We start from the raw sequence: 26,750 nt of genomic DNA, 5'->3' as shown, positions 1-26,750 counted from the left end.
TTGTAATGAATAGGTGATGCTGACAAGGAAACAGTAGTGCTTAAGCATGCAGACTTGTAGGATGCAGCTAAAGCCTTAATGTATCAGCGGCAATTATTAAATGACTTACTGTATGTGACCCTTTGATCATAAGCTGGATCTCTGACAGGTGTCGCCCACAGGCAACACATCATTCTTGTAAAAGGCAGATCCTATCACATGATGATACAGGAAGAATTTTAAAAGAATCCTGATCAGTCCCGTCACAGGGCAATAAAATTAGATGTAGTTACTGTGCAGAGAAAAAGTTTTACTTCTAAATAGCTAAGCATTATTATTATCTCTCTTTAACGATTATGGTTCTTACCTCACCCTGACTTTATGACGTATATTACAATTAGAGCTAGTCCCAACAGGATGGGGAAGGCAATTAAAAAAAAAAAGAAGAGAAAAAGTCAAGCAAAGACGCATCTTCCACCAACCTTGGTTTTTCACTTCAGCAAATTCCTTGTTGTATTCCTCGAGTGTTTCCCTAAGTTTCTGGTTCTCTGTTTCAATGTCATGGAGGCGCTGCACTTTGAGCTGGAGCTGCTGCCCGAGATCCAGGGCTGGTACAGGATCTGCACGAGAGGATAACACACATCAGCCCACTCTGGACCCAGACAAGCCACCTTCATGGTCACACCGAGGCTCAGGGAGACCTCCAGCCTGTGGCTGCTACCACTTGCCGGAAGTTGGGGCACATGGGGCCTTGCCACCTCCTTCAGAGTCCCTGGGAGCACCATGGCTGGATTAGGGCCACTTCTCTGTTGCTACAGAGGATGTGTGTGTGTGTATACAGACCCAACCCAGGGCCTCCAAAGCATGAAAATAGGGTGAAATGGCCATGGACTCACTGGGATATGCCCACTGCTCTGGCATGGTGTGACACTGAACCTTTGAGCTGATAGGAAGAGAGACACATGTGGCGACAGCAAGCAGAGGCACCCTGGGAGATCATCCATGTACCCAGAGCTGCACGGGAGGATCGATGGTGTGTGGGGAGGTGCCTAACCCACAAGTTTACAGTAATTCTTATGAAGCTGAAATAACACCTAATACTCTGAGAGTGCCTCCCTGTCACAGAGCACTTTTACAGGCATTTTCTCTTTTGAGTCTCGCTATAATACTGGAAAAGAAATGTAAGATGTGTATTAGTTCCTTTCACAGAAGTAGAAACTACAGCTCAGGAAGCTGAGTGACTTGTCAAGGTTTCCCGGCTAGTTAGTGGGCAGAGAGAACTCGAACCCAAGTCTGTTAACTCCAAGTGACTGTTGTTCCAACAAGGAAGATCCCCTGGCGGAGTGGAGTTAATAGCAGGACATGCTCACTTTCTATCATAATCCTCCTTTACTAATCAAGGACACTCACAAGAGAGTCAGGTGAGCTGGTGAGCCAACCCGAGGTGACAGTGACCTGTCCTAGGCCATTGGGCCAGGTAGCCAGGAGACCACCACACTCTAATTAATTATAGTATAAACAGCAGGAGATGGCACCCGGGCCAGTTATGTGAGGTCTTGTGGCTAATTCAATATACTATCTGCCATCAGATTTACTTACGGAAAACTGGATTTTAATCTAAAAATAGATTGCAGACACAGAATTTATGTACTGACTGTTGGCACAAAATGGAGAGGCAGTAAACATTGTTCTGGCATTCATTCTATCTTTATTTTTTTGTCATCTGCCTAAAAGGCATGCATAATCCACCTGCTGGCACCAGCGGAGCACTTCCTCTAGAACGCTTGCTCCATCAGAGGAGAATACCCAAGTCCGCTGGGCTCAGAAAAGATTATTGAAGATATTTCTGGTATGGACGCCAGCATCACTTGTGAAATGGCTGCAAGGATTTAGTCTCCAGTAGAGGAATGCTAAACACGGAGCACAGCGGATCAACAAGGGTATACATTCAAGAGCTCACTTAATTTTCAAATACCAGAGTCATTAATTTTTCAGACCACCCCTGGTTCCTGGAACTGAGGGCTAGATCCACGTTTCAGTCGACGCGTCTGCCAGGAGCCAGGAGCTCTCGGAGATGCCAACGTCTTCACAGAGTTTACAAAAGGCGGGCACTGGGATGTGTCCAGCACAACGGTGGAACTGCACGTGGGGTTTAATGCCAACGCTGTCCATCATGTGAAACCTCTGGCTGCCGGGCACTTATTCTGTGTGTGTATACAGTTTATGACTACATCACTTTCTTATTTGTGGCTTTTCATTATTATTTTAATCAGCATTAAAATATTTATATTAAATTAGATTTCAAAAGCTATTTAAGGAAGATAGTTCTTTGTAAGTAGAAATAGTAACAACAGTAAAGACTGAATTACTCAGAACATTCCAGGTGTAGGTGTTGTGTTTTTTTAAATTCAGTATTTTCCAGGGTACCATCCCACTACTCCCCCCTTCCTCCACGACCTCGTACTGGGCAAATGGCCTGAAGGAAATAAACTGTATGCCTTCACGGCCCCCTTCACATAGAACTACAATCTGAACTTGATACAGAGGTCAGGGAAGGATTGAGGAGGAGAGCTGCTGCTCTGTATAAAATTCTATTAGTGTTCGTTCATGTAGGCTTTCTGGCACAACTGTCAGAACAAATTACATCTTTAGAGAGCTAAGCTAGTACACTGCAACCTATCCCTAAAATTTCTGTCGACAACTTTTCCAGTCCATTCCTTAAAAAAATAAAAATAAAAATCCAGGACCCACTGTGTCTGCTTCGAATAAAAAATAGCTTCCCTCATTCTATTCGGCAAGGAATTCAGTGACATAAAAATAACATGCATATTATCAAGTGAATGGTAACTAGACCTTTAGAGAAAATTTCAAAGCATTATATTGTAAATGAAAATTCTGGCAATCTCATAATTATTCATTATGGCATGTATATTTAATTTAACACTATTAAAGGTTAATGCCTAAGTAGCAAAACTGGTCACAGAATAAAGAATGAACTGAATGTTCAAACATCTCTATGCATTAAACTCCAAACTTTACTACAGTACAGTTGAATGACTAAACGCCTGCAGCATTTGAATCTTGTTTTGGATTATGTAAAAGGCATTGCTAAAGTACCTCTTAGGCTTAATTTTTATTACCTGCATTAAAGGAACAGCTAATTACCACATGACAATATAATGACTCTAGCGTGTTTGGACTAGAGACCAAAACAACGATTTTCGGCATGCCAAACCCCAACCTGCATGTTAATCTAGGGGAAATCATAGCTTTTTTGTCTTGTTAATGATTTCCAATGCTATTTAAACCCCACACAAGTATTGTTAGGCCTTATTCTGAACATCACAAGCCTCCGATCTCAGCAGCTCAATTAGAGAATTGTCTGGGGGAGGCAAGAGAACACACCCATATGTGGGACAGGAACACACAAAACCCTCACCTGTCTTCCCTGCCTCCTCCAATTCAACAGGCTTTATTGCCAGTTCCATCCACCCAATGTGACAAACTTGCAATTTGTTTTACAATCATCTAATAGTTAATTCCTAAAACACCCACTGAGGCACTATAGAGCTCATTATGCAACAGGACCCAAAGAACATAATTACAATGAACAATAACACAGTCACCTGTATTCATTGAGCACCTTCTCCTAAGTACATGTGACATTACCTCATTAATTCCAGACATCCCAGTCAGGGTTGGGGGAGGTGGCTCTGCAATATGTCTGATGGTGGCTCCTCACCCAAGAAACAGGGAGAGGAGAGAAGTCAGTGAGGCAAACAAGTATACAAAGTTCTAATGAAGATTTCTGCTTCCTGAACTAGTAGCCAACTGAATTATTCTGTTTCTTCAAGTCCTAATTGCACAAGTATTTCCTAAGAATCTTTCTGCTCTGGGTAAGGCCCAAGTGAGACAATGAGATGGACATTCGGCTATGTCAGCTGGTACCTACCAGCTTCACAGTAGAGATAGACCATGTTCACGAATATCAACGGTAAGACAGGATAGACCACGTAGGTCAGATGAGTAAATGACCCATTCCAGATAGAGAAACTGGGAAAAATAGACTTTTTTTTTTTTTTAAAAATAGGAGACAAAGAGTTCAGACCCATGGAGACTGTGTGGCAGTCAGTCCATGAAGAAGATGCAGCATTTAGGGGAAAAAGGAGCAGGGAAGCGCCAGGTACAGTTCAGTCTACTGCTGGCACTCAAGGATACATTCTGTGACATCAGGACTGTTCTAGGTGCTGGGGGGACATGATGGTGTACAAGACAAAACCTTGTTCTCAAAGACTTGACATTCTGAAGTGAGGGATATAGACAAAAAGCAAAATAAAATAAAATAATAAAATACTTGCAAGGACTGCCAAGCATGAGTAAGAGAGAGAACAGGGTATGGAGAATGGGGAATGGGTACTGGAGACAGACTGACAGTGAGGGTCTGTTGAAGGAGGGGACACTGAATGGGGATCTGGATGGTGAAGGGGAGACACAGGAAGATCCTGGGCAGAGGAGACAGCATTGCAAAGGTCCAGGGGTGGGTGCGAACGTGGCATGGTCAAGGCAGAGAGAAGCTGGTAAGGCTGCAACAAAGGGGAAGGAGAGAGGCAAAGCACAAGTGGCCATGGAGGGAGGCCAATGCTCAAAGATTAAACAAAAATATGAGCATAATCAAGGAGAGAAACAGAATATGTGAAAAAGGATAAAACAGAATCCCAGAGCTGAAAATACATTATCTGAGGTACCCTGTTAGTGCAGTAGGTAGCACATCAGTCTCATAAAAATACAATGCTGAAGAAAGCCAGAGGACCAAGTCTGGATTCAATTCTACTCCTGATGGGAAAAACCATCAGAGAATAGGACTGGGGCAAGACAAGTGACCGGGGCATGAGAAAGAAAAACTGCAATTCTTTGAACCACAAAAAGGTCTGTTGGTTTTCCAGTTGTAAAGTATTTAAGAGTTTTAAGCTTAAAGATAAGTTATACAATTTTCTTTTAAAAAGTTAAGTGTTCCAAATTAGCTGCCTATTCTGTGACAGCAGATGGCTATCAGTTGTATGTTGTCTGACGAACATTAAAACAACAACAACACACCAACATAAACTATGTCTTTGAAGTCAATGTGATGTTTTAATACTTAGTGGGAAAATTATTGCTTCTTGAAAGAAACTCATCTATAGTAAGAACATTCTAAAAGTGGACATTTGGAAATTTTCCCATCATTACATAAACTTATGAGCAAAGACAACATCCTCTTCAAAAATGTCTCAATGTCTCTTATATGAGAGTATAGCATAATGGTTTAGAGCAGCTGTGGGCAAACTACGGCCCGCGGGCCGGATCCGGCCCGTTTGAAATGAATAAAACTAAAAAAAAAAAAAAAAAAAAAAAAAAAAGACCGTACCCTTTTATGTAATGGTGTTTACTTTGAATTTATATTAGTTCACACAAACCACTCCATCCATGCTTTTGTTCCGGCCCTCTGGTCCAGTTTAAGAACCCATTGTGGCCCTCGAGTCAAAAAGTTTGCCCACCCCTGGTTTAGAGTATGGGGCAGATTGCATGTGTTCAAATCTCAGCTCTGCCATTTAACTGGCTGTACAACCTTAGACAAGTTACTTAATACTTAATTACAAAAGATAATATGTGCATACACTTAGACAACCGCCAGGCATGGAGTTAACACTCAATAAATATTACCTATTACCAACCAACTCAAACCTGATGAAATATTTGCCAAAAGGAGTTTCAAATAATTTATTACTAATATGAAAAATACAGTATCTTCTGACTAGTTGGCAAGAAAAATTGAGTATTAGGAAAAATCAAAATGTACTAGTTGAATTTCAACAAATAATATCTTATAACTGGCACGCAGGTTTCAAAAGTATAAATCAATGTTTTATAAAGATAGCCAATAATGCACTGCTTTTGTTGGATTTATGTATCTTTGTGAGTTATCTTTTCCAGCCATTTATGACATCCATTAAAATCAAGAATAAAAATAACAAAACTTGGAGACTTCTATTTCTGGTCATGACAAATTAGCCAGTATTGGACTTGCCCTCTGGCCATAAACAACTACAATACTAGGCAAACTATGAAACAACCATTTTTGTTATTGACAACTGGCAAAGCAGGACAGTGATCCCTGAGAGAAGGGAAACAAATGAGGTGAGCCTATGACCATCCTGACTTTCTGCCAGGAAACACTTTCTAAACTGCAGCACAGGGAAGGGGGAACCCAAGCACAGCATACATCCTTTTTGTTGTTAATCCTTACGCGAGGATATTTTTTCCATTGATATTTTAGAGAGAGTGGAGGAGACAGAGAAACATCGATGTGAGAGAGACACATTGGTTGCCTCCCACATATACCCCGACCCGGGGCTAGGAATTGAGCCTGCAACTGAGGCACCTGCCCTTGACTAGAATCGAACAGGCCACCCTTCAGTCCGAGAGTTGACATTCTAACTACTGAGCCAAACTGGCTAGGGCAGCATGAGTCTTTTTGAGTTGAGAAGACAGAGAACGGAAGATTGGGAGACTGAGGTATCTGGAATTTGTAGGGCATAGTACTGGAAAAGAGAAGCTATGCAGAGAAAGAGCTAGAGAAATCTGCAGAGGAGTAATCAAGAACCTGCTGCTTGCTGAAACCGGTTTGGCTCAGTGGATAGAGCGTCGGCCTGCGGACTGAGGGGTCCCGGGTTCGATTCCAGTCAGGGGCATGTACCTGGGTTGCGGGCACATCTCCGATGGGGGATGTGCAGGAGGCGGCTGATCGATGTTTCTCTCTCATCAATGTTTCTGACTCTCTATCTCTCTCCCTTCCTCTCTGTAAAAAATCAATAAAAATATATTAAAAAAAAATCTCTTATCTTAAAAAAAAAAAAAGAACCTGTTGCTACAAGACATGGTGCACACATACTCACAGGGTGAAACTACTCAAGGCTGGGCAAAGAGCTACAAGGAAAGTCTAAGTGAACTCTAGAGTTCACAGAGGGTTAAGAGATTTTTGAGTTGTAACCAGTCACAGTGGAGAGACTTGTTGAACAGCAAGGAGTTTAGTAGAGACACCAGAAGGTCCACACCAGAATGAAGGTCTAAATTAACCCTCAAGTAAAGGCTACTCCAGATCCATCCCCTAAAAGCTTAAAAATAAGCCTCAGAATGATTAAGCTGATCTGCAAAGTAATTTAACTGCTGGACAAAACAAATTTCAACACTCTTAAGAAAGTAAAAAAAATCCAGTTAACAATTACAATGTCCAACATCCAGTCAAAAATTATTACACATGCAAAGAAGAATAATTGGAGGGTGGCCAGGGGGACCAGTTAATAAAAACAAAACCAGAAATGACAAGAGATAATGGGAGTAGTTGACAAAGATGAAAACAGCTACTATAGCATACTCAAGGATTTAAAGAAAAACACAAACACAATAAGGAAAGAGGATAGGAAGAAGAATCAAATGGAATTCTGGGGCTTAAAATACAGTATCTAAAATGAAAAAAAAATTCCCTAGACTGGCTTAACAACAGATTAGACACTGCAAAAGAAAAATAGTGAATTCAAAGAGAGTCATAGAAACTGTCTGAACAGAGGCATAGAGAAGAGACTGGAAAAAAAAGTTACTAAAACCTCAGCAACCTGTGAAACAACATAAAACTATCTAACATACATGTCCTAGAAAGGTACTAGGGGTGTATTTGGAGAAACCCTGGTGAAATTTCCAAATTTGGTAAAAGTTGAAAATCTAAAAATCCAAGGAATTCAACAAAATCCAAGCAGGATAAGTACAAAGAATGCCGATAAGCAAAATCAAATTGCTGAAAACAAGAATAAAAAGAAAATCTGCAAAGCCAGAGAAAAGAAGAATCATTATATATAGGGGAAAAAAGAAAGATTAACTGGAGACCTCCTGTCTGGGAGGAAAAATAAAACAAAACAAAAACTATCAACATACAATTTTATACCCAATAAAATATAGCCTTCCAATATGAGGACAAGGTAGAAATTTTTCTGTTTCAGTTGAACAAAAGCTGGCAGAATGCATTGCCAGTGTACCTACACTATAAGAAATTTTAAAGGCAATGATACAGACTAAAAGAGAATGCTGCTAGATGGAAACCCGGATCTACACAAAGGAATAAACAACACCCAAATAGTGAATATATGGGTAAAATACTATTTTTCTCATTTTAAATTTCATTAAAAGATAACTATTTAAAAGCAAAAATAGTATAATGTATTATAGTGTTAAAATATATTTAGAAGTTAAATGAATAACAGTACACAAAGGACAGGAGGGAGAAAATGAAAGTGTATTATAACATTCTTACATTGTATGTGAAGTAGTATTTTATTATTTGAAGGTATAATGTGATAAATTAAAGATGCTTAATGTAAATCTTAAAGTAACCACTGAGAAAATAAAATGAACAGTTATAGCTAGTAAGACAAGTGGGGAAATAGAATAAGATAATAAAAAATAATAAAAATAAAGCAGAGAAAATAAAAAACAGGTAAGACAATCAGAAAACAAACAGGAAGATAGTAGACTTAAACCCATCTATATACACAATTATGTTAAATGTAAAAAATCAAACATTTCACTTAAAAGGCAGATTGTCAGACTAAATTAAAAAACAAGACATAGCTGTTTAAAGCTTCAAAAAACATGAATTAAAAACTAACAGAACTGAAAGAAAAAGAAAAGTTCACAATAAAGATTCCAAAACTCTGTTCACTCTAATTAACAGTACAATTAGATTGACAAGCTAAATCTAAAATGTATATAGAAACTCAACTAGCCAAAACAAATTTGAAAAACAAGATAGAAGATAAAGGTTTTGCATGACCTGATTTCAAGACTGATTATAAAGCTACAGTAATCATAGTACGATATTAACTTAAGGATAGATATACAGATCAATGAAATAAAAGAGGGTCCAGAAAAAAACCTCACACATATACCATCCATTAATTTTTCAATGTATCTTGACCCTTACACTACACCATACATCAAAATTAACTCAAAATGCATCACAGGCCTAAAGGTAAAAGATAATACTAACAACTTCACCAAAAATTTCTGAGTTTGTAACCCTAATATTAGGGTTACAAATGCCCCTGCTCTGAGGTGCATATGTTGGGATATATGAGTAAAAGCAGTTTGCAGACCACTGACTTAGACCCATTTGGCTGCTGTGCAAAGGATGGATGGGAGGAGGTGGAGTGAAGGTGGTGAGCCAAGAGGTAATGGTGGCTTGGATGAGGTTGGCAGTAGATGACGTGACGAGTGGTTGAATTTGGGGTATATTCTGGAGGCTGGGTCAACAGGACCTACTGATAGACTGGCTACAAGGTGTGAGGGAAAGGAATTCAGGCTGACTCCTGCCATTTGTGGGCTAAGCCACTGCATGAATGGTGATGCCATTTACCTTCCTGGGAGGGCTTGGGGGAAACCTGTTCTCTTGTGGTCATGGGGAGTTAGAGCCTAACAGGTATCAGAAGTCACCTAGGGGGAGAATGTAAGTGGAGAAAAGGAAAAGATTGAGGGTCCTGCAGAGGAAGAGAGGTATCCATAAAAGTCTGAGAAGGAGGAGTGTAACCAGGTGGAGGTGGGTTCAGCAGGCATATTGGCTCTCAGAGGACTTTGCTATCATGGGGACTAGGAAGCTGGCCAGTAGCTGGAAGATGTCATCCTCGTCTGACCACATGTATGTTTTCAGTAAAATATGACGTGTATAGAGATCGGAGTGAAGAGAAGTTCTGAAACAGTACATGTATGGTCAGTGGGCATAAGGTTGGGGCCAGTCTATGCTGCGTGGACTCTATGGAAACTAACTTACTGTGGTTCTCCAGGGACTTGGGCACGTTCTGTTCTGGATCCCCTGTGTCACTATCACACCCTGATAAGCCCCACTGTCTTGGTGCAGACAAGTCCTGAAGAAGGAAGAGGACACTGCTGACTTCATTGAGAGCATAGGCTGAAAAAAGTAGGGTTTCCGATTAGGTGGGGTGATTAGGTGGGTCCGAGGTGTTCTGGGGAGGGGGCGGGAGCACGGTGTGTTGGAGAAAGCCAGGCCAGTGGTGAGCTGCTTTTCCTTATATTATGAGGAATGAGAAGAACAACCTCATAGAATCTAAGGCCATGCTTGTGCAGAGGGCTCTGCAGGCAGTGGGGCAGTCCCCTGCCATCAGCCAGAGATTGACTGTGCCCCTAGTGAATGCCATCCCTGCGATGACATCACAGTGCAGCAGACGTTACTTTTTGCCAGGGCACTCTAGGCTAATGTAATCATACGATTACATAATTAACCCAGCTGTCTCATTAAGAAAATCAACTGGAATTCAGGGCATAATTAGTCATACAGCAATTAGCATGCTGATGAGCAACTGATGAAAAGCTGTCTAGATCTCAAGTGTGCCAGGACCACCCCAGTTACGGCAAGGGGGGATAGAGGCGACACACTGCCCCACGCAAGCGAACCAAGGATTCCCCATATCAGCTAGTGAGCCCTCACAGGACAGCCCGGTGTCGAGGGACAGAGGGAGAGCCCTGAAATGGGCCAGCGTACAAAAGCAGCAACAAGCAATTCAAGACACCCATCTTGTCACATTTGCCTTTCTTTATAATGTTTATAGCTATTTCCTCAGTCTGCAGACATATGGTGCACAAAATGGAGAAGCTGATCAGGCCCCAAATTTGTTTTAACCTGTCCAAGGAGGGTGAGAAAAGTTGCCCCCTTGTCTGGGTTCCAGTGCTGGGTAGAGCATAATGTCCATCCTCTAGTCCCCTTGGCTGCTCAGTCCTACACCGGGGGAGGGGGCAGGAGGGCAGCAGCAACCCACACCCTCGTTCGGAGGCTGCAGCCCTGGTTCTGCCTCGGTCCCATTATGGTGGTGGTGGTTGATTCTTAGAATGAAAATGTTTCATGAAGGCAAACTGAGAATGTGTAAAGGGAATCCTGCCGTCAGGGCACCTGAGGTTATAGAGTTCTCTGGAGGGGCCTGGGCATTGGCTCCTCTTCCAGCACCAGGAGACATAGAATACATGGACTGGACTAGTCTTACAGGATCCAGCTGGAGCAGCCACATTTCCACAGCCTTCAAAAATGCTACCAAGTGGCCCATCGGTTAAAATCTTGGTAGAAGAAGCAAGGGGTATTTCTAACCAAATCCTAAGATTAAAAAAAAAAGATTTTTAATTGATTTTTAGAGAGAGAGAAAAGGAGAGGGAGAGGGAGAGAGAAAGGGAGAGGGAGAGGAAGAGAAACATCAATGTCAGAGTGAAACATTGCTGCCTCCTGCAAGCTCTCTACAGGGGATCAAGCCCGAGCCTGAAACCTGGGCATGTGTCCTGAAGGGGAACCAACAACCTTTGGGTGCACAGGATGCCGCGTAACCAACTGAGTCATGCTGGCCAGGGCCAAATCCCAAGATTTTGACACTTTTTTCCAGAAGTTTTGCTATGGGATCCCTGAATGAGAGAACAGTGTTTTCTAATTGTAATCAATACTGTGTTCTCACTTGAAACCAGGGTGAGAAGTACAAAAGCCTAGATTACTGTTTTATCCTTATGAAGGAGCATTAAAAAGCAGTTCTCAAAAGTGATGTTCCACTTTATTTCTGGATTCTCAAATGGTACACTAATAGGGATATTCACCAGGAGAGGAGTTTCCCAATACACAATGAAACGTGGCCCCAGAGCAGTGGCATTTGCAAGTGGTTCTGAAAATGGAGTGTCCTACAAAATGGGCTCTCCAAAGCCAGTTCTCTTTCAGGACTCTAGAAATGAACACCGCCTACTGACGATCGCAGGCCAGTTACTCTACGGACACAAAGTGAGGGAATCAGTCATGAAACACTGAGTTCTAGTAGTGTTGCATGCATGAGTCAATGAATATTTTATACCATTGGTAATGTGCTTCCTAAGATTTAAATCTTAAAATAAACTCTTTCAGGCACTGCCTTCGTGTTTGAAGGGTTTGTATCTGTAGGATGTAAACCACATCTTAGCAAGGAGTGAAAGATGATTCTCTTTATGTGGGGGCGGGGGGTAGAAGAGGCACCGAGAGAGGCCAGGAGAACTTGCAAAGAGGTTCTTCCATGAACGCTGCAGCCAAAGCAGAGTTCTGCAATACCAATGCACAGGTGGCAGCTCCACCAACTTTGTCTCTTTTTCTCCTTTCTAGGAACTTAAAAACAGACACACAAAAACTATTCCCGAGATGTTTCTGGAACAAATAATTTATAGAGATTATTAAATGTGGACAAACACTCAAATGACCACTGCTTAAGTTATCTGCAATCCATTAATAAGGCCTATTCAGAAACTAAGATTGCAAGTTGAGTATTTTACTGATTTAAGCTCTTCCCTCGATTGTTGAAACAAATGCACGCTCATTGTAAAAAATCTTAAAAGTATCAAGAAGCAAGAGTAAGTCACCCACACAAGGTTAATTTCTGGCAGATTATGCATGCCATCATAACTATGCTCAGAGCACAGTAAAATTTCAGCTATGCAAGAGCCTTTAAGGAGGTCATTCCAGAATATTTCCAGCAATCTGAGAGGGTCACATTTTAAAAGCAGAGATATTTATTCCTTATTTCATTACAGTAAGGGATGGAGCCTGCTTTTTAAATCTGTTTAATTATGGAATATTTTCTCAAAATTCCAGGAGAATCTCCCACCACCCAAATAGAAGCCATCTGAGGGAAGGCAGGGGCCAAGTTTCACCTACATTTGTATCTTAGGTGCACAGTCCAGGGCCTAGCACACAATGAACTGCAGGCAAGTGCTGGCCCAGGGAATGTGTGAAAATGACTAATTAAACAACACACTTTGAATCCTTTCTTGCATCACTATTGTTAACAGATAGTCACTGAACTCTGCTCTCACTCACAAATATAGATTCCAAAGCAAGACACTGGTCTCCTGATTAGAGGAACTCCCCATCTAGGAGGGTAAGGGGGAAGGGTGCATTTCACCCAAGTGTCCTTATTAAGTCATGTTGTTGGCAGATGGCTAGAATGCTTTACCTCATGACTAATTATTAGCAAATTAATAAGTATAAATCTCAACCAGAGGTGTATTAAAGTAAAAAATTTAAATATTTGCATGTTTCAGCTATCCCTGCTAATCATATACACCTCTCTATATAAAAGCCTAAGCGACCCTTTTGACCATTCGACCAATAGCTATGATGTGCACTGACCACCAGGGGGCAAACGCTCAATACACAGGCATGAAAACATGGAACAGACTGATGAATCTCAGAAGGAAGGGGGGGGGGGAAGGGTGGGAAGAGATTAACCAAAGATCTTATATGCATACTAGAGGCCTGGTGCACAGGTTCGTGCACTGGTGGGGTCTCTCAGCCTGGCCTGTGGGGATCAAGCTGAAATAGGCAGTCCGACATCTCCTGAGGGGTCCTGGATTGCGAGAGGGCGCAGGACAGGCCGAGGGACCCCACTGGTGCATGAATCTGTGCACCAGGCCTCTAGTTATGATATAAAAATCTGTCTGAGATAAAATGGACAGATGAAGCCATCTAGATTAAAGGCATAAAATTATAACTTATTTATGAATTCAAAACTTCCCTCCTACTGCTATGATGCTGACAATAAAGTCAAAGAACATTTTCAATTAAAACAATTCTAATTTTCAATTAGAATTAGAAATGGGAGGCTAATTTTCCAAACATTTTATTGGTCTTCCTTTTAATTTTGAAAGCCATGTAAACAAGTAAACCACGTAAACAAGTATTGTTACCCAGAGATGGAGGAAATAACACTGTGTTAACTGAGTTCTGGGCTAAAGCTGCCCTAGTCACTTTTCAACCATCCTCTCTCTCCAACTTCACTCCTACCACCTGAAACCTAGCAACCTCATCTCTCTCTTCCCACATCACCTTGGACTTCTTTCCAAATCTGTTGTCCAAATTGCAGTCAGGATGACTTTTTTATTATACAGACAGGATCATGTTACTGCTCCGCTTAAGACTCATTCATAGTTTATCTGTTAGAGTCCAGAACCCTTCACATAATCTACCAGGCCTCTACCTGCCTTTGCAGCTGGGTGACCACACTGGTGTATGCCCTTTACTCAAGTTTAACTACTGACTACTGACAGTGTCTTCGTTTGGACAATGTAGTGCCTGGCCACTCCTTACTGCCCTCTCCTCTTCTTGTTCACAAGCATCCGCCTCTGAGCCCAATCCTACCCATTCTACACTTTTATGCCCAATGGGCTCTGCCTTCCAAGCACTTACCACACCTAAAATTCAATAATTACTTGTGTAATTACTTTTTAATGCCCACATTCCCACCAGACTCTAAAGTTCATGAGAACAGGAAGTTATCTGATTGCTTAGCTCACTGCTCTAGTGCAGTAGCTCAGCATGGTTCCTGAGACATAGCAAGGGGATGGTGTTTAAGGTGCCAACTAAGAAATTTCAGGGAACGAGGGTCAGAGCAGTGTGGAAGGAGAGTGTGCTTTGGCTAAAGTAGCAGAATATTTATAATAAAAAGCATCTTAAAATACTCTGAAATTAATTAGGGAATGCAGAGCAATCTGGTAGCAAATGAGAAAGAACAAATACATCAGATCTTAACTAGTTTAACTATTCAGAGGACTCATCAGGATGAGTGTGTATTTAAATGTTGATTAAGTATCTTTAATAAGAAGGAGCTTTTCAAAGGAAAAATAACTTTGGGATACCGACTGTGGACGATAAAGAAGAGAGAAGAGCTGAGTCACACCACTGAAGGAGAGGAGGCAGGAGGGGAACGGGTAGGAGTGGAGGGAGATTCCATGCTTTGTGCTGAGTGGGTAAAGCTTGGGATGCCAGCAGGACAGCTACTAAACCAAACACAAAGCCCAAGGCCTCTGAAGTGCATATGCTGGTCTGATGAACCCCAAATGCTAAGTGACATATAAATGTCTGTGCAGGCAGGTAAATCTTTATAGAGTGACATGAAGCAAAATGAGAGTTCAGAGAATTATTAAATGGCCCCAAGTCAAGGAAAGATGCATTCTGTTCTCTCACCATTGAGGTCATTAGAATGCTCCAGCGAGCTCTCCCTCAGTGGAAAGTGTCAACCTCACAATTAAAGCCAGAGACCAAAAAACCTCAGAAAACATTTGAAGAAATAATTTGACCCATTAATTCATTTGACAAATATTTATGGAGTTTCTGTTACATGGCAGGCACTGGAGTAGACATGAGAGAAATAATTAGGGACAAGACCACATTGCCCCAGTCACTCTGCCCAGCCAGAAAGGAAAACAGCTGAGTCCCAAGTAGCTGTAACAGAGGGAACACAAGCTGCTGGGAGCAGGGCATGTGTGTGTGAGAAGGACACACCTGAGCCAATCCTGGGAGATCAGGTAGCAGTGTCTCAAGTTTACCTCAGGAGTGAGCTGAGCTGAGCTGAGAAGGGGCCTGGCCTGCTGGCTGACTGGAGAATGGGCTAGAACAGCCGTGGGCAAACTACCGCCCGCGGGCCGGAATAAAACTATTGAAAAAAAAGACCGTACCCTTTTATGTAATGATGTTTACTTTGAATTTATATTAGTTCACACAAACACTCCATCCATGCTTTTCTTTCGGCCCTCCGGTCCAGTTTAAGAACCCATTGTGGCCCTCGAGTCAAAAAGTTTGCCCACCCCTGGGCTAGAAGGAGGCAACCCTGCAAACACAAATCCTGGTGTCGCAATACTGTAGACATGAGGGGGGGAGGCCTGAATTGCAAGTGGAGGGCAGGAGCTGGGATGGAGAGAAGTGGATGGAATACAGAACATCTGAAGGAAGAATGGCCGGAACTTGGTGACTCGGTGCTCGGCATGTGCAGCTGGGTAGAAGATGGTGCAGCTCCCCAGGTGAAGGAACTCAGTAAGACGGCTTCCTCTGGACACACTGGGTGGTTTCAGGGTCCCCATCAGCCACCCTAGAGAATATGTCCAGGAGGCTGCTGGATATTCAAGCTGACACTCAAAAGGGAGAACTGGACAGAGATAAAGCTTTCAGAGCTACTGATGTGACCTTTTGCCAATTTGGCTATGGAGGACTCCAGAGTGGCCTTGGGTTGACGGACTCATTGTGTCCTTCAACATGTCACACCTGTGCTATGCCAGGCCCTGCTCCAGGTGCTGGGCATAGAGTGATAACCCAAGCTTTCCTCAAGGAGCTTTCATTCGAGTAGGACCAGCAGATAAGAAACAAGAAAACCCACAAATAGATAAAATTTCTGGAAGAGGTGGCAAGTGGGGACTGGTCAGTCAGGTTACTGTGCCAGTCTCCAAGGCCTGGGACTCGGGCTCTGCCTCTTCCTGGGGTGGCTGGTTGGCTCTTCCTGGGCTCCTGGAGCTGGGCCACATGGCACAAACCTGAAATACCAGTCTCATTATTCCCAAGAGCTTCCTGTAGTTTTCTGAAATAGCGTGAGTTGATGTTTCTTGAAATTAGAAGACTTAATGCACCCCACCAATATTTCTGGGTTTGGCGGGACTGAAGCCTGAAGCACACAGACAGTTAAGGCATCTGACTCTCCACAACTATGTGACTGTCAGTAAATGCAACGCTATTGACCAAGCCCTTCCTGTAAAGCTCAGCCACAGGATTACTTCATCTGAGCAGCAGGACTTCAAAACACAGGTACAGTGCTCCCAGCTCCACTCATGCTTCTCGAGGAACTTGTGAGAGCTGTCAGACCACAGCATGAGTAAGAAAGAAATACCTGGGATGTGGGGAAAGTGATTTATTTGGCATGAAGATGGACTTGATTGACTTTTATTACAGAAAACATCGAACATTCTTTGCTCCCATCACCTTAAGCTGAAACTGCAAACTTTAATTCTGCAATTAAACTTTTATTCTTTGTAATTATCATTTACAAAGAATATCACCAATGGGAAAAATGCTGATAGTATAATGTTAAGTGAAAAAAGCAGAATGTATAAATATATGCCCAGAGTATGATAAAAATTCTATAAAAATAATATACGAACATGACTAAGGTCTGCTCAGGCAGAGATCATTGATGAAAAATATGTTCTTGTTTTTCCTATGGGAAATTAGGATGGAAAATAATGGCAGAAAAAGAAATCCAACAATTTGTTAAAGTGGCTGCCCAGCTGAGAAACTTCACTAAGGAAAAACCTAAGTAAAAGCTGGACTTTAAAAAAGGAGAGTGTAGGGTATTTAGAAAACAGCAGCAAAAGACTCTGGGTCTTTGGCAAAGATGAAACAAGTCAGACTCCTTTCAACTAAGTCATCAACACAAAACTTGCATTTGCATAAGATCATGCCAGTGGGACCACTGAGGTGCCAGTACCTGAGAAAAGACCATACCATAGGCATCCAATATCCATTTGCTGTGAAGAAGCCTTTTCATGAGCCTCAGCCAGTCTTCAGGGAACCCCCAGTTGGTTACAAACTCTTGCAGAAAGTCAAAAAGCCAGAATTTGGAACTAAGTGCTGGATAAGCTCCTACGACAGCAAAAGTTTAGAACAAAGAAAACCATTCTCTACCACAAGGCTGTTCCCTTACACTCTTCCATTTCAAAGATGAGAAAACTGAGGTCCAGACAGGAAAAGGAATGTGACAAAGACCTCACAATAAGGCTCTGGCAAGAGAATCTGAATCTCCCTACTTCCTGTCCAAAGTGTTTTCTGCTGCCCCTTGCTTGGGGTGACCTCTTTTAATCCCAGCTCCCAAATGGTACAGCAAAGCCCACAGGAGACCTGAATTAAAATGCAAGTTCAGATATAAAGGAGACCTGTAGCTGTTTTGCTTTGTTAAAGTAGTTCTAGTCATGACAGTAATCCACATACAGTACTTGGTTGTAGCTAATTGGGCTACCACTTGCCCTTGGCTATAAACTTTAAGTGAAAAATGTGGCCAGAGGCTACTGGCTCCCTGGATGACTGGGGAGGGGAGTGAGGTATTCAGGTTATACTATTAGGGCTGTTCCTGAATGTGGAATCAACCAGCCCAGAAGCACGAATATCCATGACATCTGCACAGCACTCCACAGGTTCTACTTCTCTGTGAACTGTGCAGCATTTTATACCAAAGCTAAAGGTGGCTCCACCGATTTCAGTTTCCACATTTGCAAAAGCGTTCACTGGAGGTTATATGATGACTTTAACACAAGTATATCTAATTTCCATACCTACCCAAAGTCTGGGTTTTGGAGAATTCCCAGAACTCCTTGGTTTCTTGCCATTGATGGTGTAATTCTCTTAGGAAAGCTGAGAAGAGTAAGCCCGTGAAACCCACCAACTCTCCAGACACAATGCCCACCGGGGGGTTATCAGTGCATGGGCTTACCTGGAACATCAATCAATCTTTTGTAGACATTCAAGAAGGCTGCCTCAGCTTCTTTGCTTCTTTTACTCAGTGCATCAATCTGAAAGGGAATGGAAGAAAAGAAAAACAAAGAGCTCAAAATTTGTCATGAGGTAATTTAAAAATCATTACGCATCTAGTAAATTCTCAAGGCAAATGGAAGTCAGATTTCTCCATGTAGATGCCGGACAGCTGGGCCTGCAGTTCTTAGAGGAAATGTCTATAAGCATACCAAAGGGGACAAATCCATGGGCTCACCTCCTGAGGGTGCACAAGTCAGGGGCAGCACTCTGCTCCGAGATGAAGCCATTAGCAACACTCTGTCCCATCACCCAACTGATTGTGGGCTTTCCACAGAGAAAACGGCCCAGTGCCCTTCCCGGTCTCTTTCCTTCTTCTGCCAGTATTTACTAAGAGTTGACTGGACATTGTGCTGTACATTGTGCTGGAGGCAGGGCAGAAAGGGACAGCAAATATGTAAACAAGTAATGAAATCCCAGCCGGGAAAGTGCTGGGTAAGCAGAGCCATGGGGCCACAAGAAAGGGACATCACGTAGGAAAGCAGGTGGTGATTGCGTGGTCCTCAGGAGCTGTCCACCAGGGTGGAAAGGTGAGATACTACGTGAAAGGGGAAGAACACATTCAAACACCCAGAATACAGTTCTTAAATCGGGGGATTCATAAATCATCTTTAAGAATTTTATGAAAGCCAAGGATTGTCCTCCTAGAAAAATATCACCCCTCCCCCTGTACACACACACACCAAACACACAACTATGCATTCTATTTTAGGACACTCACATATCCTGTCCATGGAATCCAGGTTAAGAACCCATGGATGGGGCTCTAATATACCAGGGGATATGGGGATCTGCTGGGGTGGGAACATGGACACATGGAGATGACTGGTGGGTGGCAAGACCAGACAGGTGAGGGGGTCAGATCATGAAGCACCATCGGTGCATGTGGAGGATGAACTTCATTGTCTGGTCAGGAAGGGGCAGAAAGGAGGCAACCATTCTGAGGCTGTTGCCTTTACCCAGATGAGTAATGTACAGGGCAGTTGGGGTGGGGATTGAAGGAGAGGAGGCCAATCAGAAAGATCAGGGTCCCAATGAGTTGATGTGAGGCACAGAGGATGAGGCTCTGTTGATGTGAGGCTCACCTTGACCAGGTGAGTCAAGGATGAAGCCCAGGTTTCTAGCTAAAGCAAAGGATGAGTTTCTGTGATGGTAGCTAGGACCAATTTGTCTCATGAACCTCACCCAGCTAAGCTCATTTCCCTTCAGTGTAAAGTCTATTCATCAAAGAAAGGTGACTCTGGAAATACCAAGTATGCTAGACACAGATCCAAAGAGCCTCTGACTGTTAGATGGATTCAGTATGTATTTTGCTCACATAACACACTCGCTGAGACAACAGATCACTTTTTACACCTGAAGCATGCAAGACGCTACATGCACGAAGTTCATACTGGTTCAGGAAAAGGACACTAAATTACATATTCCTTCCAACCCCTCACAGAATTATACTCTCTGTCTCCAACGTTATTAAAGAGGCAAAAGGATGTGGTTTAATGACAGGGTCTCTCACCTGAGACAAGCAACAATTTGTTGAAGGCTGAGAGAGATCACCTGATTAAGGATGGGAAGACCCTGAAGAGTGGGATGCAAGGCTACCGGGGCCAGGTCTTAGGAAATCCAGTGCAGAGCAAACAAATGCAATGCAGCATTTCCATTTCTAACAACTGTGCACCAAATTTGCTATTTGAAGTCAGTTGTTTGCCCCCCGTAAAAAAAGATTATGATTTAGGTCAAGTTTTCAGAATAATCCATGAGGACTACTTAAATAGGATTAGTTCTCTTTATTTTAAAAATAAAATGTTTCTCCTTTGATTAGCAATTCATGCTCATTGTATAATTAGAAAAATACCAAAATAAAGGGAAGAAAATTAAAATTATAATTCTGCTATTCACTGGTAAAAGTCATCCCCTGTCTGGTCTGCAGTTCCCTTCGATTTTTTTTCTAATTAAAATAAACATACAGTTGTATGAAATATAGGCATAGAGGAAAACTATAGAGATAGAAGGTAGATTAGTGGTTGTCTAAGGCTGGGGGCAGGAAGGATGGGGGTTTGGAGGATGACAGCTAAGGGGTACAGGTTTTCTTTTTGGAGTGGTGAAATATTCTACAACTGATTGTGATGATGGTTGCACAACTTCATGAATATAGTAAAAGTCAATGAACTGCAGACTTTAAGTATGTGAATTATATCTCAATAAAGGTGTTAAAAACGTGTATGTGTTTGAAATCAAACCATATGCAAAATTTCATATTGTGCTTTCTTTCACTAATGTATCATAAATTTTTACAATATCTATTACAATTTTTGGAAAACGTCTTAAGAGTACAATTTCAACTGTAGTTAACCACCATATACACACACAGGGGTGGGCAAAAGTAGGTTTACAGCTGTGAGCTATTGTAATAATCATAACCTGCATGTCTTTCCCCACATGAACAACTGTAAACCTGCTTCTGCCCACCCTTGTAGATGTTGTGAGTAATGATGGATAAGGAGCTGCCTCTCCAGATGTCTGGAACGCACCCGTGTGCTGGGGCTTTCTCTCACCTGAGAGCGTGTGCCTGTGGGGAGCAGAGTATCTGCCCAGAAAGCAGGGCAGATGCCCTGGTTGCTCTCCATACCTCTCGACACAGAGGCCCTCACTTCCCAGGGATTTTGACTGAGTATACAAAGGGTGGTTGCCCCTCTGTGGTGGACAAAGGATGGGATCTGGAAGGATCCTGAAACGCCATCTTCAATTTCCTGTCTGTGTTGTTGATGGCACATGAAGGTGGGGATTAGCAATCTACACAGCACATTTGGGAACTGTTATGGGTTGAACTGTGCCTCCGCCTAATACCCATGAATGTAACCTTATTTGGAAAAAGGATATTTGCAGGTGACAAGTTTAAGATGCGGTCATTAGGGTGGGCCCGAATCCAATATGACTGTGTCCTTATGAAAAGGGGAAACAGACACAGCGACCATCACTCACACAGGGAAAACTCTATGTGAACATGAAGGCAGAGATTGGGGAGATGTGTACACAAGTCAAGGACCACCAGAGATCAGGCTGGGAACAGATTCCCCTCACAGTACTCAGAATGACCCAAACAGACCAACACCTTGATCTTGGCCTTCCGGTTTCCAGAACTGTGAGACATAAAAGTCTGTTTTTAAGTCACTCACTGTGGTACCTTGTTACAGCAGCCCTAGCAAATTAATACAGGGACCAGGATTCTGAGCCCTCTTCCTGCTCCCTTTTCCACAAATAGAAAAAAATTCAAACCCAATTCTGAGAGAACAAGGCTGGGCCAATGAGTTTAATTAATTCATTAAGCAACTGGACTATGAGGTTTCTTAAGAGAGGTGATGAGCACTCCATGTGGTTGAGGTTCTACTTGATGAGGTCCCTCCATCCCCCTTATAAGATTTTCAAACCCAGAATTTGCTGATTCTGGGAATTTTGATACTTTCTATGCTTGTTCACTCTTTTGACTCCTCCCCATGTCCAGGCCCAGGCCTTGGAGTTTGGGTTTTGGTCTATTCTGTCAGCTCCCTCTCTCTGTGGTGGGATTTCCCTTGCTGTCACCTGGGACGTCCTACTTCTGTGTGTTCATTTACTTGAATGCCCTTCACTAGCATCTCTGCCTGCTGAGGACCTATCCATATTTTGAGGCCCAGTGCGAGCCCCACCTCTCCCAGAATGTGTGTGCCGCTTTCCTCCTGCTGACAGGGTTCTGAGTTTGGAGGGAGGAAGGTGGACTCTGGAGCCAGGCAGATCGGCCGCACCTGCCTACCAGGGCTGGGTGGTTAGATAAACTCATAGCTTGGACAGGGAAGGACGCCATGGCAGTGACTTTGTCATGTGCAAGAGCTCTCCTCCGGTGAAGCCCGGGAAGTACAGGCCTGTCTGTCCCCTTATCAGTCTGAGTTGGGTGAAATGGAGTATCACCCTCATCTTTATGCCCTCTACCCTCTACACTTCCCTGCGCTAGGTGCTTGGGCCCATGTGTTGCCTGCCTTTGAGATGGTGAGCCAGGGCTCATTGTGACAACCCCTCATATGAGGGAAAGAGGTTTGCGGTGAGGTTTTAAGGCCCAGATGGTTAAAAGTAGGACCTGAAGTTAGACATTCTGGCTATTTGATGTGCAAAGACAGCCTCAGGTAGACATTCTGCCTACCATTCCCTCTCCCTTAAAGCCATTTTGAAAAAGGGCAAGGACAGGTGGCAGGACTGGGACAGATCTCGAGAAGCTCTGACTGCTCAGGCACTGGCTCTGGATAAAACCTGTTCTGCTATAGGGATCAGCCTCTCCTCCTGCCACACCTCACACTCTAGCCACACCCGGCTTACTCCCAGTTCCCTGAATACATGAGCAATTTCCCCACAGCCTGGAAGGCGCCTCCTAGGAATGTTCCTCTGATCCTTAAGGCTCAGCTGAACCGTCCCTCTGCTGCCGCCACTCCCATCACCATATGGGATTGCTCCAGAACTGCAGATAATGCTCCCTTAGGAGATCCTAAATTCCTGGAAAGCCCAAACTATGCTTTCGCCTCAACGGCCTTACTTCCCAAAGACTAGTACATAGTGGGTGTTCACTATATTTTTATGTGTGAATAAAAATTTATCTAAATTGGTCAACAAGTGAGCAAATGGTTAAGGTATCCAGTTTTAAATCTTTATGAAAATGCTTAATATGTAAAGAGTCTTTTGTTCAGTAAGCATTTGTTTCACATGCTCATATGACAACAGCCACTTGGCTGGAGCTAGCACAAGGCACACACCTGAGGGTGCTCTGTGTGGTGAGCTATGCCTTTACTCTAGCAAGATGCCCAGGGGCTTCTACTCAAGTTGCCTGGATCCAATACTTACCTTTTCAGCAACATCACATTATAATCGTGAGTTTGGTTTTTCTATAACATCAATTAAATTAAAAAATAAAGGTCTATATAAAGGTTCTAAATCTCAATCAATATTTGCTTACAGTGGTATGAAAACTTAGAGGCTGTGTTTGTAGACCAAGTTCATGGATATAAATTGCAAGATCCCTGAGATTTAGAAGGGGTACAAAAGTGCCCAACCATTTGGGTGCCAGTGGAGTGGCACTGGGGAGTTTGGGGAGTCATGTGTAATGTTGAATTACTGCTCCCAATCACTGTCCACCCTCCCTGTAGGAGGCATCTCTGCCCCTTACCATGTGACCTGTGGTGTTTACAGCACTTTCCACATGGGTGCTTTCCTGCCCCACTGATATCAGGCCTGATTGAGCGAATTGTTTTGATTAATGGAGTACAAGTGACGGTGCCATATGCCATATCTGAGTTTAAGATTTAAGAATGACTGTGTGGTTCAGCCATTGAACTTTCTCTCTCTGCTGCGAGAATAGCATGGCCTGATAGGAGCTTCTTCTTCCACTGAGCTCTGGAATGAAGACAACACATGGGCCCAGAGCTGTCACAGTCAATCCACAGCCAACATGTAATATGAATGCGGAATAATCTTTCATTGCCATAGGCCACTGAGATTGGGGTTGCTTGTTACTGCAGCACGATCTAGTAAAGGAGTCTAATTCAAATTCTAAGAGACAGTCACATCTCTAAGAAGAAAGCACAAAGAAAAAAATGAAGAATAAACATGAAGGCCAAAGGATTTTTGTTTGTTTTACAGCTTGATTATTTTTTGCCAGGGGCAGGGGAGGGGGAGGATGGCATGACAAAGTAAAAAGGGCACAGGGTTGGAAATCAGAAGACTGGATTTAAGACATGGCTCCATCATGCATTTTCAAATACTGAGCTAGCTATGTACCCTCTGCCTCCTCGAATGTTATTTTCTATGTCTAGGGAAAGGGAATGACAAGAATGCTTGCCTTGTAGGAACCCTGGGAGAACTGCATGAGACAGAAGATGTGACAATAGTGCGGAGCTATTCATGAGCTAGTTTTCAGCGTTGGGATAATTATTGACCTATGATGTATTTAGAAGGAGAAACATCATACAAATATGTCTAAATTAAGCATCAAAATTTCAGAGGGTCAGTTAGAGGAGAATCCAGTCAAAGCCTCAGCTATTGTACAAAAGAAATTGCCATTTTTAAAAGAATGTAACCTGTTAATAAGACTGCCTCTTAAACAGCATTTACAGTGGGTTACAACTTTTTAGGGGTATGCTTATGTCTTAAAATGATATTCCCTGCACAAGATCCCTCTCCCACCTATAACTCAGAGCATGATTGGGTTTGAGGCTGTGGGGGTTGTTATGAGAATTTTCAATAAGAGTCTCCAGTTTTCAGCAGAGGAAGGAAATGTGGGGAGAAAAGGTACAAGCCTGCATTTTAACTGGAAGACATTTGCTTAGAACTGAAATAAGAACAAAGTAGTATAATATTTACAGATGTGTAAATCCTCTTTTTCCCCCGGCCTTAACCACCAATCAACCAAGAAATCCTGCTTGCTTGGCTTCAGAAATCAGATTTCAGAATTAAAATCTCTTTCCCTTCTTTGATGCTTCAGCCTTAATTGAAAATCCCAGGATTTCCACTGTGGACACTACAGACCAGGACCCAGTGGATCTTGCTAACTGTAGCCTCTCCTTACCACAGAGTATTTGATGTGTCCTTCACAGTGGCTCCAGGTCACTGAGGCTCTACTGACCTCCCGTCACTCCCAAACTACAATCCACATCCTTAGGCTGGGGTTCCAGAACCCTTCCCCACATGGCCCTTGCTTAAGCTGCCAATGACCATGCTTTTCTACTCCAAGTCTTGGTCCCCTCAACATGCCATGCTCCTCGTGCCTCCAGGGGGCTTTATGCCCTAGGTCCTCTGCCCTTCACCCCAGGCACAGGGAATCCAGTTCTCCCTTTATGAGTCAGTCTAGGGGATGCCTCCTTTGTGGTGTCCCCCAGACTTCCCCAGGCACCGCTTGTCACTTGATCCTTGTGCTGCCTGAGCACTTTGTAAATCCCTCTTTGCCCACTTCTCACACTGCACGATGATGACTCATGTCCACAAGCTGATTCTCAACATCTCTGGGGTCTGTCCCAGGCCAGGGCAGCGGCACCTTCCTTTCTCTCTGTCCCCAGCACCCAGGTCTTAGCGAGCACAGGAGGCTGCCTGGAAAATGTCTATGAATGAGCAAGGGTGGGTTCCCAGGCAGAGAAGGCTGCCTAGGCCAAGGGATTCCTTGAAACTCACTGTTGAATTCTGTAGCATTGATTACTTTAGAAGATCAGAGTGGAAAAGGCAATTTCCTATAATTAAAAGCTTTACAAAAAGCTTTTACTATCCACCAGTGTTTAGGTCTGAAAAGTGGGAAGTCATGACAACCAAGTTCTGATCTAGTTTAGGGAAGAGCAAACTGCTCTTGTCAGAATAAGAGAACCCTGGCGAGGCAGCACCAGCAGGAGACAGAGAAGGGAGGGGCTTTCGGGGCTGGGGATGAGCTAGCCAGGTGATGTCATCTCTAAAGTGGAGAAAAATAAGACCTCTTCATGGGCTTTTGGTAAGTACAGCTCCGCCCCCCCATATTCTCGGGGGTATGTTCTAAGACCCTCAGTGGATGCCTGAAACAATGGATAGTTGTACCGAACCCCATACATACCATGCCTTTTTCCTATACATACATATCTATGATAAAGTTTAATATATAAGTTAGGCAAATAAGATATTACCAACAACAATAGAATAACTGTTAACAATACACTGTAGAAGTTATGTGAATGTGTTCTGATAAGTAAAATAAGGTTTACTTGAACACAAGCACCGAGATTCTGCAACAGCTGAGCTGATAACCAAGACAGCTACTAAGTGACTAACGTAACGGGCGGGGTGCCTACAGCGCAGACACTGGACAAAGGGATGATCCAAGTCTAGGGCAGGATGGAGCAGGATGATGTGCATGCTACTCGAAGGGCGAATAATTGAAAACTTACAAATTGTTTATTTCTGGACTTTTTCATTTAATATATTTTTTTTATTGTGGTTAACCTCAGGTAACTGAAACCACAGAAAGTGAAACGGCAGATAAGGGGGGACTACTGTATTAAAAAGAAATGTGTGCAAAGCACCTACAACTCGGCCTAGCACTTGGTGGGCATGGACTATCCTTGCAGCAGCTTTTACTACTGAATGCTGTTTATACACTGGTGACTCCAAAGCCTCCCTGAGGGTGACCCCGGTCTGTGTGCCACAAATGGTGTGCACCCAGTTCACGATGACAGGATCTTTCATTTGGACACTGAGGTACAATAAGCAGGCGCCCCAGCGCTGCCCAGCTAGTCTAGCCCCACAGGCCACATACAGAGTGCCTTGTCACACCAGCTGTGAGGCACAGATACAGACAAATAGT

The 26,750-nt window shown here is 43.1% G+C and overlaps 1 protein-coding gene across 12 annotated transcripts in view; it reads right to left on the bottom strand.

The window, feature by feature from the left end:
* CUX1 (cut like homeobox 1) overlaps positions 1 to 26,750 on the bottom strand; it is a 367,924-nt gene that overhangs the window by 147,444 nt on the left and 193,730 nt on the right. For all 12 annotated transcript variants that reach the window (XM_036308912.1, XM_036308918.1, XM_036308921.1 and 9 more), the window contains exons 4-5: positions 18,321 to 18,399; positions 462 to 599 (exon numbers count right to left, since the gene is read on the bottom strand). In XM_036308912.1, coding sequence (XP_036164805.1) covers positions 462 to 599; positions 18,321 to 18,399 — 217 coding nt within the window. The remainder of the gene's footprint in view (positions 1 to 461; positions 600 to 18,320; positions 18,400 to 26,750) is intronic.

Source organism: Myotis myotis, unplaced genomic scaffold (assembly GCF_014108235.1).
Source record: "Myotis myotis isolate mMyoMyo1 unplaced genomic scaffold, mMyoMyo1.p scaffold_m19_p_5, whole genome shotgun sequence".
Classification (NCBI taxonomy): domain Eukaryota; kingdom Metazoa; phylum Chordata; class Mammalia; order Chiroptera; family Vespertilionidae; genus Myotis; species Myotis myotis.
The sequence above is the reverse complement of the archived record's forward strand: the minus strand, read 5'-3'. Positions and strand labels throughout refer to the sequence as shown.